Raw genomic sequence first — 18764 nt, 5'->3', positions numbered from 1 at the left:
TAAGCAAGAGCTTTAACATTTTTCACCTACCTCTGGATTATATTCAAAGAGAAGTTGGTCTCCTGTCAAAATATCCTCCTTTGGAAAAAGCTGCATATTTTCACAAAGACTTTCTACATATTCAACTGGATCAGTCTGAAAAAACAAATCATTTTGCTTCATGATATGGTCCTTTGAATATTTTTTTCCATGTAAGCTAACTTGGAGATGAATGCAGACCATCATTTTCCCTACAGTTTGGACACTGTTGCTTTGAATGAAGAACCAGATTTAGTTACCAAGGAGATGAACTCCAAATTCTTAAGATATATCAGCAAAATGTAATTCAAATCACTAACATTCTGATCAGTTATGTCATTTCTATGTTTACCTGCTATATGTCAGACAGCATCAATAGAAGAACCCAAAATTTGTGGAAGCATAGTAATATTTTTTTTTTAAACCCAAAAATTCTTAGAAATGATAACAAACATCTGAATGAAAGAGTGTATGTTTAGGGGTAATGGAAGGTTAAGTGTTAATTTGAGTTGAAAACCAAAAAGGAAAATTTAAAAAATTAAAATATGTAATGAGACAGGAGTCGATATCACGAAACCAAATACTCAGAAGAAGAGTGTTAATATTTTGCATGACATAAATCTGATCATCTCAATACCTGTTCTTGATAATGGAATTCATTCGCTTCAATCTTCTGGATCTCTTCCCATATTCTGTGGATGAAAGCAGTGTATCTTCAATATATTTTGTTAAGAATATATATTTGCAGAAATAAAGGTTTCAGAGTAAAAGCATACACAAACTTTCAAATACTCAGCAGCCAAGCCAAAAAGGGGAGTTTTTCTCATTTATCAATAAGGGTAGAACATGTCTGACTCTATTCTGACCAATTCAAGGACCTAAATATGCCTCATACCTTTACAGCAGGGATGTCACGTGACATTACCGTACGACGTATTTGATACCCCTGTCTCAGAACCTCCTAGGTCAGAATGTGACTGCCTTCCCACTTCCAAATTTAGAAAATACACTTTTACTATGCATCTATTATGAAACTACTTTCAATTGATTTTAGACAGGTAATGGATAACTTACCTTAGGAGTGAAGGCCCTGCATGCGGGGGCGAGCGGGTCGAAGCCACACTAAACTCCGAAATGGGAGGAGGGAATTGGGGCCCAAAAATCCCTTCCGCGGAAATGGGAGCCCGAGGCAGTTGGATATCAGGAGACCAACCCTGCTCTGTAGGGCGCGCTGGGGAAGCACGTTGCGGGATCAGCACTGGGGATGAGCTGCTAGGCGCCCCAGAGGCCTTAGATGGTGCCTTGGTCTTATCCTTGCGCTTCTGGGACTTGTCCCTAATGGCGGATGAGGCCTGAGGCCTATGGCTGGAGGCCCTAGTAGCGGCCCTCCCGGGCCTTGGGCTAGCCCCTCCCTCACCAGGGGAACAGGGCTCACAATGGGTACCTTTGGACACAGACTGGTCTGCCATTGTAGCGAGCGAAAGAGAGATTTCGAAAGGCCCAACCTCATTTAATGAATAAACGCCACGAAATTGCTCCACCACACAAAGCGCCATGTGAAAACAGTAGCTGTGCTGAAACGACCTCCTCACTGACTCAGCAAACCGCAAGTGAGGGAAAGAGGAGGGTCGTCGGGGCGGCGCCGATGCCTGGGCGCGAAATTACACGCCCTGCTTTTTCTGGCCGATTCCGGCGCGTGCGCAAAGCCCGATTCAAAATGGCAACTGCCCCAGAGGGCGCGAATATTCAAACTGCCAAAGGTCCTGAATGGACGCCTGGGAATCCTGCAAGCCGCAAGCCCCGTGGCGAAACCGGCCACAGTTCCATCCAAATAAACACCGCGTGGCAAGGGACGATGCCTGGGTGAACCGCGCCACGTAGGTGGGTCACTCCCGGGGCATGGCGGCGCACCAGCCCAGGACGCGCACAAACAGTAAGCGAGGGGAGGAAACACCAAACTCCACTCTTGGAGCGCCGCTGCTGTGTCCCGGCGTGATGAGCCTATGGACCTTGCAGCCCCCGATCCCAGGCAAGAGATCCGACGGCGGGGAGGGTCTGGGCTGGCAGCGAACTGCCGCCTCCACCTCTGAAGGAAATAGACCAGTTTAAAAACCACAATAAGTGACTGCTGAATCCAATTAGAAGATGAAATTTGTCGATTAGTCTAGAGAGAAAATTGAGATATGTCTCGTTAGGCTGGACTGAGTAAAAAAACTGGCCCGGTCCAGTCAGAGGAGGCGTGGTCAAAATTTACATACTCAGTCTCTAGGCTAATGGACAAAGTTAACCCATGATTGGATTCCCCAAGCAGCACACAGGAGAATCAGCCATTTTTTTCTAATCTTCTGCTGTTCAGGTTTTTGAATTATATTCATCTTTAACCAACACAGTCAGTGAGTGAACTAGAGAACAGTGGGTTAGAGAAAGGAATAGTACCTTTGAAAAGAAGTATTTTCACTCCTCTGAATTTCCCGTTTCTCCATATAGTTTTAACAGCTATGTACTATGTCAGCTCAAATATACAAAACACAGAAAAAAGAAGGAAAAACACAAACAACACCAACTTTTCTTGACTAAAATCAAACAGAGATTTCATTACCTTTGCTCAGGTCCTGCTTGCTGCAACATTTTCAAGTACTGGAATACAACGTGAGCAACCTGAAGGAGGAAAGGTTCAAAATGTTCAAGTCAAGGACATCTGAATAAACTGAATAAGCTTATGAATAAGCTGAATAACCATTCTAAACTGCAATTCAAATTTACCTCATAGAAATGCTTGTAACCTTCATCAGTCAGGGTCACACAAATACTGAAGACAGAGTAGGTTGAGTTTTGCTCAAACCCGGTCTCACCATTTCCTCCATACAATGCAAGTGCCCAGAATCTGGAAAAAACATTTACTCTTACAAAAATTAAGAAGTGCAAATTATTAAAATTTTTAATATGTTTCCAATGTACCACCAATGATTTGTAACTCTGATTATCTGTGCTGCTGGAGGAAAATCTAAAAATATTCAACAAATGAACTTCCCTCAGAGGCAATGATCTTGGCTCAGCCTTGAAAAATGTAATATATGTAAGGAAGTGGTATTGCCTGTGCCCTGGGTGAGTGGGTATTTCTGTTTTAGTCTGTTTTAGTTTAGCTATTTTGATCCTATTTGCCTATCTGGCTTGGTTTAAGCCAGAAGTGGGCAACTATGGCATCTTTATGACTGGTGACTTCAACTCCCAGAATTCCTGAGTCAGTATGGCTGGCTCAGGAATTCTGGGAGTTAAAGTCCACCGGTTGTAAAGTTACCATAGTTTCCCACTCCAGGTTCAAGCAAATGAGAGTATAATTTGGGCTAGACCCAGTGTATTGTGCTTAGTTTGGAGATTTTTTTGTGCCATGTACTTTTCAAAAAAATTTTTTCCTGATTTAAGAGGCAACTATATTATCTACAATTGGAGACTCAATTCTGTGTTTATTTTTATTTTATTTTCTCAGGCAGTGTTTTTTTTTAACATCACTGGCTTGTCTTTTGGTTGGTTACTGCTATTTTGCGAATCAAAATTTCTCCCAGTCCTACTGTAGAGCTTTTTCACACAAGCATTCCCAACACTCAATATTCTAGATGTGGCGGACTTCCCAAATGCCTTTAGATCCCTTATCTGGGTGTTGTCATTTAGGCTAATACCAGTTTTACTGTCTGCAATTCTTTGCCTGTTTGACAAGTAAAGACAAGCCTAAGGGAAGCCTTGAAAATGGGATGGAGAGGCCTTCCTTTATTTAATTCCACAGAACAGCATCTGATCTCTTGGCACTGCATCAGAAGCTTCACTCTAATTGGTTTGTTTTGTTGCTTTCTAGTGGTCTTTTGTAAAAGTTTGGTGAAGCTACTTCAACACCTTCTTGTTGGAGGAGTTAAAGTGGAATGTCTCATGTTTTTTTTCCTGTGCTGAGATGTTATACTGAAAGCATCATGCTAGGGGATAGAATCCTGGTGATTCATGTAATGAAGTGGCACTACTTCACATGACCCTTGTAAAGTGTTCTGCTTAAGGTTTTCAAGCAAGGGTCTGCTTCAACCTCAGCAAATTTATCATGGCAAATACCAGCAATTTTCATTTGTATACATACTTTTTCCTAAGATATGAAAGAATGCTTCCTTTCCCTTCATGTCCAACAAGCCAAGAAATATAGTGAAGTGGCTTCACCCTGCAAAGTGAAAAAACATTAACCGTAATTTGAAAATTCAGGTTAAAACATAAAAAAATAAGTCTGTAAAACAGGCAGCCCTAAAATGATGGGAATTGGGGGAATAATACTTTATAAAGGTCACCTTCCTGGGTTGCCATAAGTAGAACAACATACAGGTAGTCTTCAACTTACAACAGTTCATTTAGTGACTGTTTGAAGTTACAACGGCACTGAAAAAAGTGACTCAAGACCATTTTTTCACACTTATGACCATTGCAGCATCCCCATAGTCATGTGATTTATTATTCTGGTGCTTGATAACTGATTCACATTTATGATGGTTGCAGTGTCCTGGGATCATGTGATCCCCTTTCGCAAACTTCTGACTAACTAAGTCAATGGGGAACCACATTAACTTAACAACCATGTGACTAATTTAACAACTGCAGTCATTCCGTTAACAAATGTGACAAGAAAAGTTGTAAAATGGGGCAAAAGTCACTTAATAAATTTTCCACTTAATAACATAGGCTTGGGACTCAATTGTGGTCATATGTCAAATATGGTTCCACCACAAATGCGCGAACGACAAAAGTGCGCCTGACTAAACTGCGGTGACAAAAGCATGCCGACGAATGAGCACTGAAGCGCGCCGACAACAGCGCGCCGACAGAAGCGCGCTGTAACCCTAACCCTAACCCTAAACTAACCCTAAACCTAACCCTAAACCTAACCCTAAACCTTACCTTAACTTAAATCGCGCTTCTGTTGGCGGGCTTTTGTTGACGCGCTGTTGTCGGCACGCTTTTGACATTGCGGTTTTAGCCCCGCGGTTTTGTCAGCGTGCTTTTGTCGTTCGCGCATTTGTCGGGTCACAGTCAAATATTACCTGTACTTGCTATCATTTAAACTTATATAACACGATTATCAAAATTAAATGGTCAGATATTCCACACTAGACTTTTAATAAATTGACCTAATCCATTTTCACTGAATATCCTTGGAAGTAGGGAGGGAGGGGGCAAGGCAGGAGGGAACAACAATTTATAGTTACCTGTAATACTGTTCTTGTGGAGGAAGAGCCCAAGTGATGTTTAAAGAATGAGTTTTTCGAATTGGAACCACTAAAAATAAAGAAATTTTCGTTATGAATAACTAAAGTCAGGATAATTCCAGATTTCTCAACATTTCCACATGCGAAACAAAAAACAGCATGCATTTTAAAGCTAGGAATTTTAAAACAGATGGGGATTCACAGTAAATAGCAGTGGTAGTTACCCAGCTACATCACTCACCTCTGTAAAGTTTAGGAAAATCTGGAGTGTCAAAAGGATCTGTCAGATGGCCAAATGTTGGTCTGGTTAAATCACTTGAAAAGAAAGAACACATATATTTACATATATGCGTGCACACACATCTTCCTAATTCAGCAAGGACCATCACAAATCAAATCACTCTATGAGATCAGGCCGTATATATTTCTCAACACCGGTTGTTAAGGGATTATTCAATTCCAGGGATCAAATCCTTAGTCGTAACGAATTATCAATGTTGCCGCTTGTTCATCAGAAAATATTTCTATCTATGGCAATACACACACAAAGCCTATAGCTATGACCAAGGGCTTCTGGATTCAGAGTCCTGTTCCTATTTATAAAAATAGCATGTGATTTCTTTAGGGATGTCCCATTCTGTTTTGCACTTGGAATTTAGCTTGTACATGTGGAAAAGACAAGAGGGTCTAGATAGCATACAAACAGGTAAAAAACAAAATCACTATGCAGAGCAACAGGTCTGTCTGTCTGTCTGTCCGTCCATCCATCCATCTATCTATCTGTCTATCTCTTATATTTCTTATTTGCTAACCGCCCATCTCCCTCAGATATTTATTGCAACAAGAAATGTATGCATGCTTGGTCAAGATGCCCATCCAATCTTTATCCTTGAGTAAAAAAACAGGATCTAATCTTTACAATGTATTGTGGGAGCTGCATTGATTGCAGATCTGCTTCTGGGTCAAATTCAAGGTGTTGGTTCTCACTTTTAAAGCCCTGCTTGCATACCTGGGGACAGGTTATTCGAAGGACTGTATTCTTCCAGCTACATTTACCTGATTCTCCAGAGCAGGCAGGCAGAGTAATGGGTCCCCTCTCTTAAGGAGGTCTACCTTCTCCATTGTGGCTCCCTCCCTATGGAACATCATACTTGGGGAAATAAGACTGGCCCCCACCTTGACACCCTTTCAAAAGGACTTAAATATAGGTTTTTTGGGACCCCAGGATCATATGGAGCCCTTAAATTGGTTGGTTTGGTTGCTGACACTTGGAGGGAGGGGTTACTGAGCTTTGTATTTGGGATTTTATTTTTGTAAGCTATCCAGAACCACTATGAATCAGACAATCATATATATTTTTTCTAAATAAATTGATAAATATGTGAACAGAATTTTCCTATATATTGTATAAAGTGTTCTCTCCAACTCATTTGAGTTATATGTAGAAATCTGAAAACTGACTAAATCGGATTCTTATTTTCTCCTTACTATTAACTTTAAGTAGTTTGGCAAAAGAAACAGAATATAAACCAGCAGCTGGCAAGTGAGAGGAAAGGATGAGAAACTAAAGACCAGGGCTCAGTAAATCAAATCTCTAATGTTATATAAGTTGGAGAAGGGTGCACTCAATTTAATACCCTGCTTATTACACACAATAGGAAAATGTATCTTACTTATTTGGGATCTCTGAGAAGATTTCAGTCACCCATTTTTCCAGAGTATCCAAGATTTCTATTGAGGAAGGGGAAAAAAAAGTGATGGCACATAACAGGGAAAACAAGCAGCACATCATCAGGAAAAGAAGAGAAAGGTGAGGATCTGTTGTTCAAGCAGCCAATGCAGAGGTGCCAATATTACAAAGCCCACAGGCTGAATTTTCTTGGAATTTCCTGTGGAACTGCTCCACCTAACTGAAGCAACAACATATATAGGATTTTTAAAACTACCTCCTCCTGTGGGGATACCAGACCTAATCTGTAATCATCCAGTGAATCACTACTTAGTAGTTAGTTTAGTTTAGTTTAGTTTATTTAGCTTGTATGCTGCCCACTCTCGGAAGACTCCGGGCGGCTTACAAATAAAAGGGAAGGGGGAATATAAAAATAAAAAACAACAATTAAAAATACAACAACATTCATAACATAGGATGGGGCTGGATAATTCAACAGCCCCAGGCCTGCCGGAGCAGCCATGTCTTGGTCGCTTTGCGGAAGGCCGGAAGGGTAGTAAGGGTCCGGATCTCAACGGGGAGATCGTTCCGTAGGGCCGGAGCAGCTACAGAGAAGGCCCTCCCCCGGGGGGTCGCCAGCCGACATTGGCCGGCAGATGGAATCCGGAGGACGCCTAATCTGTACGATCTAATGGGTCTCAGGGAGGTAATTGGCAGGAGGCGGTCTCTCAGGTAGCCAGGTCCGATACCATGTAGAGCTTTAAAGTAGCAAAGGAAATGTTCTGCAATTTCAAATGAAGAGCTCTTACCTTTTGACTGCACAACTAAAGTCATATAGTGCGCTGAATAATATCGCTGCCAGAATTCCCTCAGCCTGGTATAGGTATCAATCCCATTTTCTTTTGGCTCATGTTTCAGGGTATCTGCATTACCTGTAAATGAAGTTTACAGAATGAAGAACTGGTTAGTTATGGAATCTCTGCTTGAAACTTTTATACTCATCAAAAGGATGAACGCTCTTTTCCTCTGCAGGGACAAAATACATAACAACTTGGATTTAAACTCATGGGAGTATAAATCCTGCTGGATCATACCAACTATATTAGTTTAATGTTTTGTTTTTTACTGTGGCCAGCCAGAGATATTTCTTTGAGGCTCACAAATATGAGCCAGAGACTCATATTTCACTGTAACAGGTATCCAGAGGCATGGTCTCCTCAAAATAGTATTGAACTGTTAAAGACAAATAGCCCTCAATAGACTTGCCCATTATGAATTTATTTAATCACATTTTCATGCCACCAAACATAGTGGCTGTCACCAGCTCTTGTAAGGATTTTACAGATTAATTTTCAAATGAAAGTGGCAATGTATTCACGATTATCACAAAAAGCAAAGCTGTCATAGTAAAAAGTTCTGAGTAAAGTCTCTGTTATCACAGAATTACTTTTATTTTGTATAGTTTGAGGTGTTATCTGAGCCTCATTTATCCAGATCACACCGTTCTGCACCATCTGCCAGAAAGAAATGGCAAATAACAAGAAGAGTCCTATCTTTTTTTCTTCCAATATGTTTTATTTTCCTTTCTCTGCATCTGTAGCCCTTCTTGATGTCTTCCTAAATCCTTATCTTAACTAGCTGAAACAAATGATGAAGAATGCAAATATATAAGCACTTATAAGAGAGCATTGTAAGAGGATCAATATGAGAGAAGACAAGAAAGTCTCACTAGTATATAGGGTTTAAAGTCATGTGTGCATTATTACCTCACAGTACCACATTATACTAGTCATGTTGTGTGTGCCGTGTCACTGTATTAAACTAATTCAGTATTTTGTTTTTCATTTTTGTACTCCTTATATTGATTTCTTTGCTAATGAATGTAATGCTAATGAACCTCCAGATTTAGTTGATTAATCCTTTGCATACTAAAAATTTCCCTTGCAAACACAGCTTGTTGCTTTTGTCCAGTAATGTAATTGCTCTGGAGAAGGTTCTAAAGTGCAACTTAACCTCACTCCCAGCTGAAAGGGCTCTAGCAACCAACATACACCTGTTATGTTATGTGTATTTTCCCAACAGCTTCTTCTTCCCTTTTCCAGATATCCCTGTTTAATTCTGTAAAATAATTTACTAATTACAATGGATACTTAAAGCTTCCCATAGTCAGTTTGTAGTTGGGTATTGCCAAAATCAAATCATATTGAAATAAATGAATCAATCAAATCAGTAAAAATGTTTGATTCCACTAAAGTAAACTATATTTGCTACAAATATACATTTGATTTTTTCCTCCAACATGTAACAGCAAGAATTTAATTTCATTTGTTTTACAAACTCAGCATTGTAACATTAGCTATGCTAAACCATTCCCGGCTACAATGATCAAGGCATAATTAAAAACAGAAGTCAAAATATTATTTAATTACCATACAGATTAACTTCTGTACTATCCATAAATGTATACATTAAATCTGGCTGGCTTCAACCCATCACATATTTCTTTCTTTTTGTTCACAGTTGCCCATGCACTCCCAAATCTGCTCTGAATTGCCCTCTTGACCTCTGCAGATTCCAAATTTAATTAGAAACAAATGGAGAAGGATGGGTCTATTTCACTGGTAGATGCTACTGGATTTAATAGCAAAGACTCTTAGATCTGAAATCAACTCAATACTGACAGTCAAAACAGGTATACTTACCCCAGAAAAACTTTTTCATAGGATGATCAGATTTGGCGAGACTGCCGAATAACATCTCTCTTCTGTTTGCATCAGAGGGCCTTGCAAGTTGATATTCTGTTTAAAAAAAAAAAAAAAAGGCTTTCAGATTCAAGATAATCCTAGCCTACAATAGCAACCCTGGCTATAAGAATATGCCTGATGTTCCCAGACAGTTTCCCACAAACTAAGTGAATGGGGAAGCCAGTAGGAATCTGGAAATCGCTCGGGCCACTTTTTTGTCCACCTGCACTTTGAAGTGTGTGTTAACAGCTCCCCACTCACCCCTCTTCAGCACTTACACAGGCTCCAGAGCACCTGCCCTCGATACTCCTTGCCACCACCCACGCTCCATACCTGCCAATCAGAGATGGGTTGCTGCCGGTTCGGCCCGGATTGGCCGAACCGGTAATAGCGGTGGCAGGAGGCTCCGCCCACCCGCTTCTGAGCATGCACAGAAGGATTGCGCAGAAGCGCAAGCACGTGCCCAAACCAGTAGTAACAAAATTGGCAACCTACCACTGCTGCCAATGGCACCTACCCTTCTGCTTGCCTGAGACATCTGCCACTTCCCACTTAATGACCCTCAATAAGTTACAAGAGTAACTGGGACTACCAGGACTGCCATTGCTAAGTTATGCAGTCATGTAATGTTGCATTTTAACAACCTCACTATTTAGCAATGGAATCCCACTGCCATTATAACCTGAAACTACCTGCTCTTCAGTTAGTAAGAGCACCCCTGTGTTGATGGAGGAATGCTACCACCATTTGCAGGCCAAGCAAGGTAGATTTTAAAGTACAATATATGAAATTGAAAGATAACTGGGAATTCTTACCACTATCCACAGCTTCAACTTCCCGATCAATTGCATCCCGGATCATTAAAGGGTGGATGAAAAACTGTGCCCACCTGAAGCAGAAAATCATTGTAAATAGAAATTCTGAGTCTGGTGTAAAATTAAGATGAATAATAAGAAAGTGTTTTCAAAAGGTCATATGACCTGTCTCGACATGGTTAATTCCCCTCCCCTCGAATTCTATGCAAATCTTAAGAAATCTCAATTCTTTTATTCTTCAGTATGAATTGTCCTAACTGTGTAACCATCCCAGCTTTTTTCTAACAAAAGCCCCAGGCATTGGAAGTTCTATTTAAAATTCTCATTTTAATGTTTACAATTAATTATCTTCCCTATAGAATTTGACATTGAATGACCCACAAGATTCCTCTCTGCAGAACAACTGTCTTCCTATCTTATAGGCAGTCAAGTCACGGCCTCAAAACCCCTTTTCTCCTAAGATTCCTCTCAACCTCACTGCTAAAGATCAGTGGCACAGATCTTACCATTTTGAAATTAAATGTGCACGAAAGATGTAGTGTAACCCTAAATTTGCTTGACTTAATTAAAAAAACTCACCCTCCCCAAGCACTCTTTCTAGTTAATGTAAGTACTTTTGTGTCACTGCCCTGACATTCCCTTTTCTTTTAAGTTGCCCATCTCTGCTCCACCACAGAACTGCTTACTCATTTTAAAAATCTGTCTTGCTAAGATAATTTTTGTAAGCTTCTGAAGCAATAACTTCTATATTTATTTACAGATCCGTATATTCTCAAAATATCTCATCGTTAAAATATTTTTAAAATTTACTCCCCCCTCCCCCGAGTTTACTTAAAAACTTTAAGTAAAAGTAAACCAGCATAGTGGACTAAGCTTAAAATAGTTAATATTAAATACTTTAACTGAAATGTAGTGTCGTTTCACTACATTTTGCAGCTCAGTTACCTATCAAGAGCTTCCTTGAAATACTTTCTCTGTACATCAAACTGGAAGATCGTTCGTTCGCAGTCTGTTGATGCATTGTCACTCCCACCGTGTTTCTTCAGAAAGGCATCAAATCCATTCTCATCTGGATACTTTGAACTACCCATAAAAACCACTAGGACAGAATCCAAAATAGGAAGAAAGTTATCAATTCTAATAGAGAAACATATAAATAACACAGACATTAGTCTTCTTTTCTCTCATTGCCATCACTAAGCAATATATAGTTGTAAAGTGTGATGCCTCACAACTGCATTGCCCAGCAATGGCAATTCTAGAAGTCCCTGTTGCTATCATAACCTCAGGACTGCATGGGTTGTTAAATGGGAAGAGGCAGCAGTCCCAGGGAGTTGACTCGGGATGGCACTGTGGAGCACCATAGGCCACAGCCAAGCTCTGTGAATGGGATACATCACACTAGAGTGTGGGCAGGCAGTGGAGTGTTACAGAGTACAGATCCCTGGGATCTCAAATTCCATAGCTGGATTCCTCTGGATAAAAAGTTGTGACCTTTCTTGTTAGCTTCCACATTGACTTTGCTTATGGGAAGCTGGCAGGGAAGGTCTCAAGCGGCGATCAAGTGACTGCAGCTCATTGTGTAGTCATAACTGCAAGTTGGAAACCCAAGAACCCAGTTCACATGATCCTGCAACTTCATGGACCAGTTGTTAATTCCGCCGTGTTGAGTATTGTTGCAATTTCGAACAGTCACTGAACAAATGGCCATAAGTCAAGGACTGCTTATAAGTAATCAGTCATGCAATAGATCCTTTCTTGTTCTGTGCATTCATATGCGCAACAACACAACTCTTCTATAGCCTTTCCGTGTATTACTTAGGAATAATCTATAGAAAAAGCAATTCTCATCTCTACTTATGAGGATTAAACACACAATTAAATTAAATTAAATTAAAGTTAGTCATTAATTGTATTATGGTTGATACAGCAGAATTCTGAGACCAGCCGTTACGTAACTGCTTGTTTAACCCAAAGTTACCCAAAATGACTTTAATGACTATTTTGCTTTCAGTAAGATTCTATATCGTTTTGCAAATATGGAAACAAATAAGTAATGCACTGATTTGACAAAAACATTACAAAAATGGGAAATTATATAATTAAAATTGACTTGGCTAAAAACAATTAAAGATGACATTTAAAGCAAAACGTACTATGTTCCAGAAAATGTGCCAGCCCAGGCAGCTCATTAGGGTCAGAGAAACTGCCGACACCAATACAAAGTGCAGCTGCAGACTGAAGAAAGAGAAATGCAGAGAAATGTTTAGAAAAACATCATAGGCTGCCATATAAAACTGTGAAACTCTTCCATTAAAACAAAATCTTTAAGGATCTTTTTTTCTCCGTTCTATTCAACATAAAGAATGCTGGTCCTTTAGCTGCACATGAGAGCCACAGTATATCACAGAAGTGAGTACACCCCATCACATTTTGTAAATATTTAAGTATATCTTTTCATGTGACAACACTGAAGGAATGACACTTGGCTACAATGTAAAGTAGTAAGTATACAGCTTGCATAACAGTGCAAATGTGCTGTCCCCTCAAAATAATGCAACACAAAGCCATTAATGTTTAAACTGCTGGCAACAAAAGTGAGTACACCCCTAAGTGATAATGTCCAAATTTAAAACACCTGCTCCCCCTTCACACCTGAGACCTTATAACACTAACGAGTCACATGACACCAGGAAGGGAAACAAGCTACTTGGGCCCCATTTGGACATTATCATTTAGGGGTGTACTCAATTTTGTTGCCACCAGTTTAGACATTAATGGCTGTGATATACTGTATGTCAAAGTGAGGATTTATGACTTTACAAGCAAGACCTGTCTCCAGCATCTTCAAATACAAGTTATTGATACATTTATCAGAAAAATCATAAAAGGAGACCACAAAAGCATTGAATATATTAGATTTTCCAGTAAAACAGAAGAATTACTGTTGCACCTACCTAACATTTCTTAATCAGAAAGACAAAGTTTGCATGACTATGCATGTCCCTTACCTTAGTTCATTTTTATGCATACCTTAAAACAGAGGGGAGGGGGAAAACTAAAGTGCATAAAATGTTGTAAATCGAGGACTACCTGTATTACAGTAAAGGATAAAAAGAATATACTTACAACTTAAATATAGTTTTACAAGTCAGAGTAGTTTCAGAAAGCAAAATGAAAGCAAAAAAATTCTTCCATAGCATTCCAACACCCCCATTCCATTGTAACTTTGCTACGATTATTTTCATGTTATACAATTATATCAAATTGTGCTGTTTTCCTGAGAATTTTTCTCTCTTCATTTTGCAAACATGAAGATTAGCAGCATCTGAAACCACAACTACACTTGCAAATGCACCAGCCTCAACTGTGCACAAACTAGCCTTACTAAATTTTGGATTGCGTTAAATGCAACCTACCATCAATTTACAATTTACACTAAATCACAGACCACGTTATTAAAACTCACACTAATTGCAATCTACCTGTGAATTACACCAATGCCTACAGCAGTTTATTGCTATAACCATTACTCAATCCAAATTAATTATACATACCTGCTTTTCTGTACAATTTCTTTTCCGAGCTTCATCTTTATCTGCTAGCTCTTCTAATTCACTATCAGGATCTAAATCTTCATCATAATCACCACATTCATCATCATAGCCTTCTTGGTCATCTTCTATTTCTGCTCCAGAATCATCATCATCATCATCAGTTTCTTCTTCAGAGTCACCCTCATCTTCCCCCTCTAAAGATACCGCACAAGGGCTACCATCTGGGTTATGCAAGTCCGAAATCAGCAAGGCACATAATCCATTTTTCAGTCTGATGTATCTAGAAAGTTAAACAGACATCCAACTAAATATTCTTTTCAATGTCTTGGAATTAAAACTAATTGTATTATTCCTAGTATAGCATGTCTTTGCAGGGTCTCTTTAATGAACTATTAGATCAAACAAGGCCTAAACTATTCATTTGTTTTTAAAATACATCTTATGTAATAATGGATTAATTCCAGAATGAACAATGTGGCTCACCCCACCGAATATTAGCATACACTTACTCCACAGAACAGTTCAGATTACTGGTCTTCTATTATGGGTGTCACACAAGAATGAAAAATACATACTTACCTAAAATAAGCTCCAATTCTGACAGTGAGTCCCACTTTCATGTCAAATGCACATATTCAGGAATCATTTATATTTCCAAACTTTCTTTCATAGCAAAGTATCCTTTTGAGTTATATGCCATTTTCATCTCAGAAGCAGAATTTTTCTATAACTTAACTAAATACTAAGCTGGATGGTTTATGCCCAAACATGGCTCTGAACTTCTGGGGACAAATCCAAATCCATGGTTGGTAAATTATCTTGAGTGGTAATAATTCAATAATCCACATATTAGATTGGATCGGAACATTAGTCCTACCTAATATCTTGTTTCAAACACAAGGCTGATCAGATAGTTCGTTTAGTGACTGTTTGAAGTTACAACAGCACTGAAAAAAGAGACTTACGGCTATCTTTCAGATTTATGACCGTTGCAGCATCTCCATAGTCAAGTGATCAAAATTCAGATGCTTGGCAACTTACTCATATTTATGACATTTGAAAGGTCACACGATCTGCTTTTGCAACATTCTGCAAAGTTGATGGGGAAGCCAGATTCACTTAACATCCCATGTTACTAACTTAACAGCCAGCGATTCACTTAACAACTGTGGCAAGAAAGGTCGTAAAATGGGGCAAACTCTCTTAATAAATGTCTCACTTAGGCAGAACAGAAATTTTGGGCTCAATTGTGGTCGTAAGTCAAGGACTACCTGTCCTCAGAGATTGCTCACAAGCAAAACATGAGCATCCTCTGCAACCTGCCTCCCAACAAAGGATCTAAATTACTACAATCTGCAAATAACTGAAAGACCAACCCTGAATGATTTGTTGTCCCCCTCCCTTGTCTAGTGTTGAAACTACTGTACTGAATACACACACAAACACACACACACACTTTTCTTTTAAGGCAATGAATTGGTGAGGGTGGCCTTCAGCATAGAGCATCAGCCTCTCACCTTCTAGATCTCTCCAAATAAAATCAGACTACCATCGCTACGTCAAGCCATGTTGTGGCTGTGGGTGAGAGAAAGTATGGTTCAATTCTTCCGGGCGACCTTTTGGTTAAAAAAAAGCTTGTCAATCCGACCCACCCGCCCGTGTTTGGCAGCCAGCGGGGGCATCTCGGGAGTACCTGTACTGTTTGGGATCACTGGGGGACTTGACGATCTCGGGATCGCCCAAGTTGGGGCTGGGCTCGCAGGAGGCGGCGGCGGCGCCTCCGCTCTCCGCATCGGCTTCTTCCTGGACAGCGCCGGCCTTGGCCCCACGGCTGCCCTCCGAGTCCTCGGGCTGCTCAGGACCGCAGGCAGGCGAGGCCTTGGTTCTACCCGGCATGGTTACGAAGATGACTGCGGAGGAGCGAAGCACGATGGGCCTGAAGGCGAAGGTCTTCCGGGGCCCGGCTAGATGGTCTCTCAGGCCGGCACGATCTCGACCGTGGAAGTCTCGATCTATTCGCAGCGGACTTACTCCCGAGCAACTCCGCGATACAGCGGCTAACACTTTCCGCATCCGCCGCGGGCCCAAAACCCGGCCGGGCCGTTTCAGCCTCCAAGATCACAGGCCAGTGCTAAGGGGCTGAACATACCGGCTGTTGTCCAATCAGAAACCAGGCTTCTTGCCCACGTGATCCCCGCCAACAAATCCCGAGGTTTCTCGGAAAATCGCTTCTCTGATAGATACGTACAGGGGCGGAGGAGGCGGGAGCAGAGCCAAGCATTGCTAGCTCTCTGCCAGCAGCGGCCGAGCCGTTCGGAATGGAATGTTGCTTTTCTGTGCAAGTGTGTGACGTCCGTCCTGACGTTCGACCAAGACACGGGAATTCTTGTTCGTGGCGGTAGAATAGGGTGTAAGGAAAAACGGTTTGGGTTACTCTGCGACATGGATCAACAACTTCGGTGTATTTTGAGTTTGTCGGACAACGACTCTCGGCGTTCCGCACTCATTGGTTGGAGCTGGTGGGAGATCTCTTAACTCTCTAGGAAAGGAAATTTTTTCCTACATTTCTTATATTGGGTTCTTGCACTGGATGTAGTACAAGTAGGCCTTGACTTACAACAGTTCATTTAGTGACCGTTCAAAGTTACAGTGGCACTGAAAAAAGTGACTTATGACCATTGTTCACATTTGCGACCATGGTCACATGATAAAAATTCAGACGCTTGGCAACTGATGCATACTTATGACGGTTGCAGTGTCCCAGCATCCTGTGATCCCCTTTTGCCACCGTCTGACAAGCAAAGTCAATGGGGAAGCCAGATTCCCTTAACAGCATTACGAATTTAAAAACTCTGGTGATTCACTCAATTGTGGCAAGAAAGGTTGTAAAGGTAAAGGTTCCCCTCGCACATATGTGCTAGTCGTTCATGATTCTAGGGGGCAGTGCTCATTTCTGTTTCAAAGCTGAAGAGCCAGCACTATCCGAAGACGTTTCAGTGGTCATGTAGTTTCTATTTTTTCTACTTGCATTTTTACATTTTGAACTGCTAGGTTGGCAGAAGCTGGGACAAGTAATGGGAGCTCACTCTTACGCAGCGCTAGGGATTTGAACCGCCGAACTGCCAACCTTTCTGATCGACAAGCTCAGGGTCTTAGCCACTGAGCCACCACATCCCTTAAGAAAGGTTGTAAAAGGGGAAAAAATTCACTTCACCAATGTTTCACTTAGCAACAGTCATGTTGGGCTCAATTGTCATAAGTCAAAGACTACTTGTAGAAGTTAATGTATTTGTAGACAAAAGTGGCATGTTGGCAGATGTAATGGATGGGGAAGAGACGGAAGGGGGGTTAGCTTGGGATAGCCAAGAAGTACCTCTCTGATCCCACCTGCAACTTAGCACCTGATGTTGCCTCTCATATAATGTAAAGTAGCAAAGAAAAAGAAGTGGAGAGTGGATAAAAGCCCTCTATTTTCATACAAGATTGGTGTACATAAATTCCATTAACTGTACATAATTAATTGTAGCACAGATAGTCCTTGACTTACAACAGTTTGTTGAGTGGCTGAAATTAAAACAGCACTGAAAAAGGTGACTTATGACCGTTTTTCATATGACCGTTGCAGCGTCTCCATGATCAGGTGATTAAAATTCAAATGCTTGGCATGTGACTCACATTTATATGGCTGCAGTGTCCTGGGGTCATGGGATCACCTTTTGCGATGAAGTTATCAGAAGTTGGGTCTACCTGAGACTTGACTTCTGGGTTACTGTTAATAGAATTGTTGCTTTAATTTCATGGAAATTTAATTTCAATTGACCCAGTTGTGTTAGAACACCTTCGTGCTGAAATTTATTGTATTTCATGTTATCTTTATTGTGTTTTGAACCTGGAGTGCTGGATGGGAAGGCAAAAGGTAAACGTAAAATGTATTAAATATACTATTTCATATTTATATTTTTATTTATATTAGGCTTCATAGTAAGGTTTTTCTTAACCATAGTATAGTTAAGTCAATTCAAGCAGTGTATTTTTCTTCTGTATCTGAAAATCCCAGATTTTTGTTAATACCCAATTAAGAAATACATGTCTTTGGCGAAAATTCCACAAAGGAGCTTGAGGTTTTATCTGTCTGTGTCACCAGTGTAACTCAAAAGATAATGGGACCTGATTTGATGAGTAGAAAGAACCTCAAAAAAACTGCAAAACAGTGCAAAGAGACATAAGCAACGTGATGTTTGTTACACAGGAACATTGTCGCTACTGGTGAAGAAGTTGCAACAAATGCTAGAAATTATGCTATGCATGCTTTCCCTGCCTTGTTCTAATCTACACCAACAGGAGTTTTCATATCAGAAACTCAAACCTTGTCACTTTTCCCAATTTTCAGCATCATCAGTATTTATAACAAATCAAATTCTTTACATCAGGGATTGAGATTGATCTAGCAAGTTTCTCTTTCATAGGTGATACTTGAAAAATAAGTTCTCCTTTGGTGTTAGCATGGCAGCCATCTGTAGAATTCAACATGATTTACAGCCCTAACATGGTATATAAATTATAATATACTTAACATTGCCTGAATTTCCTTGTTTATTCTACCTAGCAGTTTTAGAAAAGAATTTTACTCTGGAGCATAGCCATACATTTGAAAGAATTTCCTACTTACTATATTTGGATAATTATTTGTACTCATCAGCAACTTAAATGAATAAAATAACCTGTAG

General features: G+C 40.3%; 1 protein-coding gene across 1 annotated transcript in view; it reads right to left on the bottom strand.

Annotated features, from left to right (window-relative positions):
• The window catches only part of NRDC (nardilysin convertase), a 31050-nt gene extending 14882 nt beyond the window's left edge, over positions 1–16168 (bottom strand). The window contains exons 1-15 of the mRNA XM_014056421.2: positions 15731–16168; positions 14038–14317; positions 12637–12718; positions 11426–11579; positions 10481–10554; positions 9624–9719; positions 7731–7853; positions 6926–6983; positions 5494–5567; positions 5253–5322; positions 4139–4216; positions 2782–2902; positions 2618–2676; positions 656–710; positions 31–135 (exon numbers count right to left, since the gene is read on the bottom strand). Coding sequence (XP_013911896.2) covers positions 31–135; positions 656–710; positions 2618–2676; positions 2782–2902; positions 4139–4216; positions 5253–5322; positions 5494–5567; positions 6926–6983; positions 7731–7853; positions 9624–9719; positions 10481–10554; positions 11426–11579; positions 12637–12718; positions 14038–14317; positions 15731–16110 — 1809 coding nt within the window. The 5' untranslated portion in view covers positions 16111–16168. The remainder of the gene's footprint in view (positions 1–30; positions 136–655; positions 711–2617; positions 2677–2781; positions 2903–4138; positions 4217–5252; positions 5323–5493; positions 5568–6925; positions 6984–7730; positions 7854–9623; positions 9720–10480; positions 10555–11425; positions 11580–12636; positions 12719–14037; positions 14318–15730) is intronic.
• Between the last annotated feature and the right edge of the window lie 2596 nt (positions 16169–18764).

Source organism: Thamnophis sirtalis, unplaced genomic scaffold, assembly GCF_051295495.1.
Source record: "Thamnophis sirtalis isolate CommonGarterSnake01/CBP01778 unplaced genomic scaffold, rThaSir2_p1.2 scaffold_7, whole genome shotgun sequence".
Classification (NCBI taxonomy): domain Eukaryota; kingdom Metazoa; phylum Chordata; class Lepidosauria; order Squamata; family Natricidae; genus Thamnophis; species Thamnophis sirtalis.
This window is presented reverse-complemented; position numbering and strand designations above follow the sequence as displayed.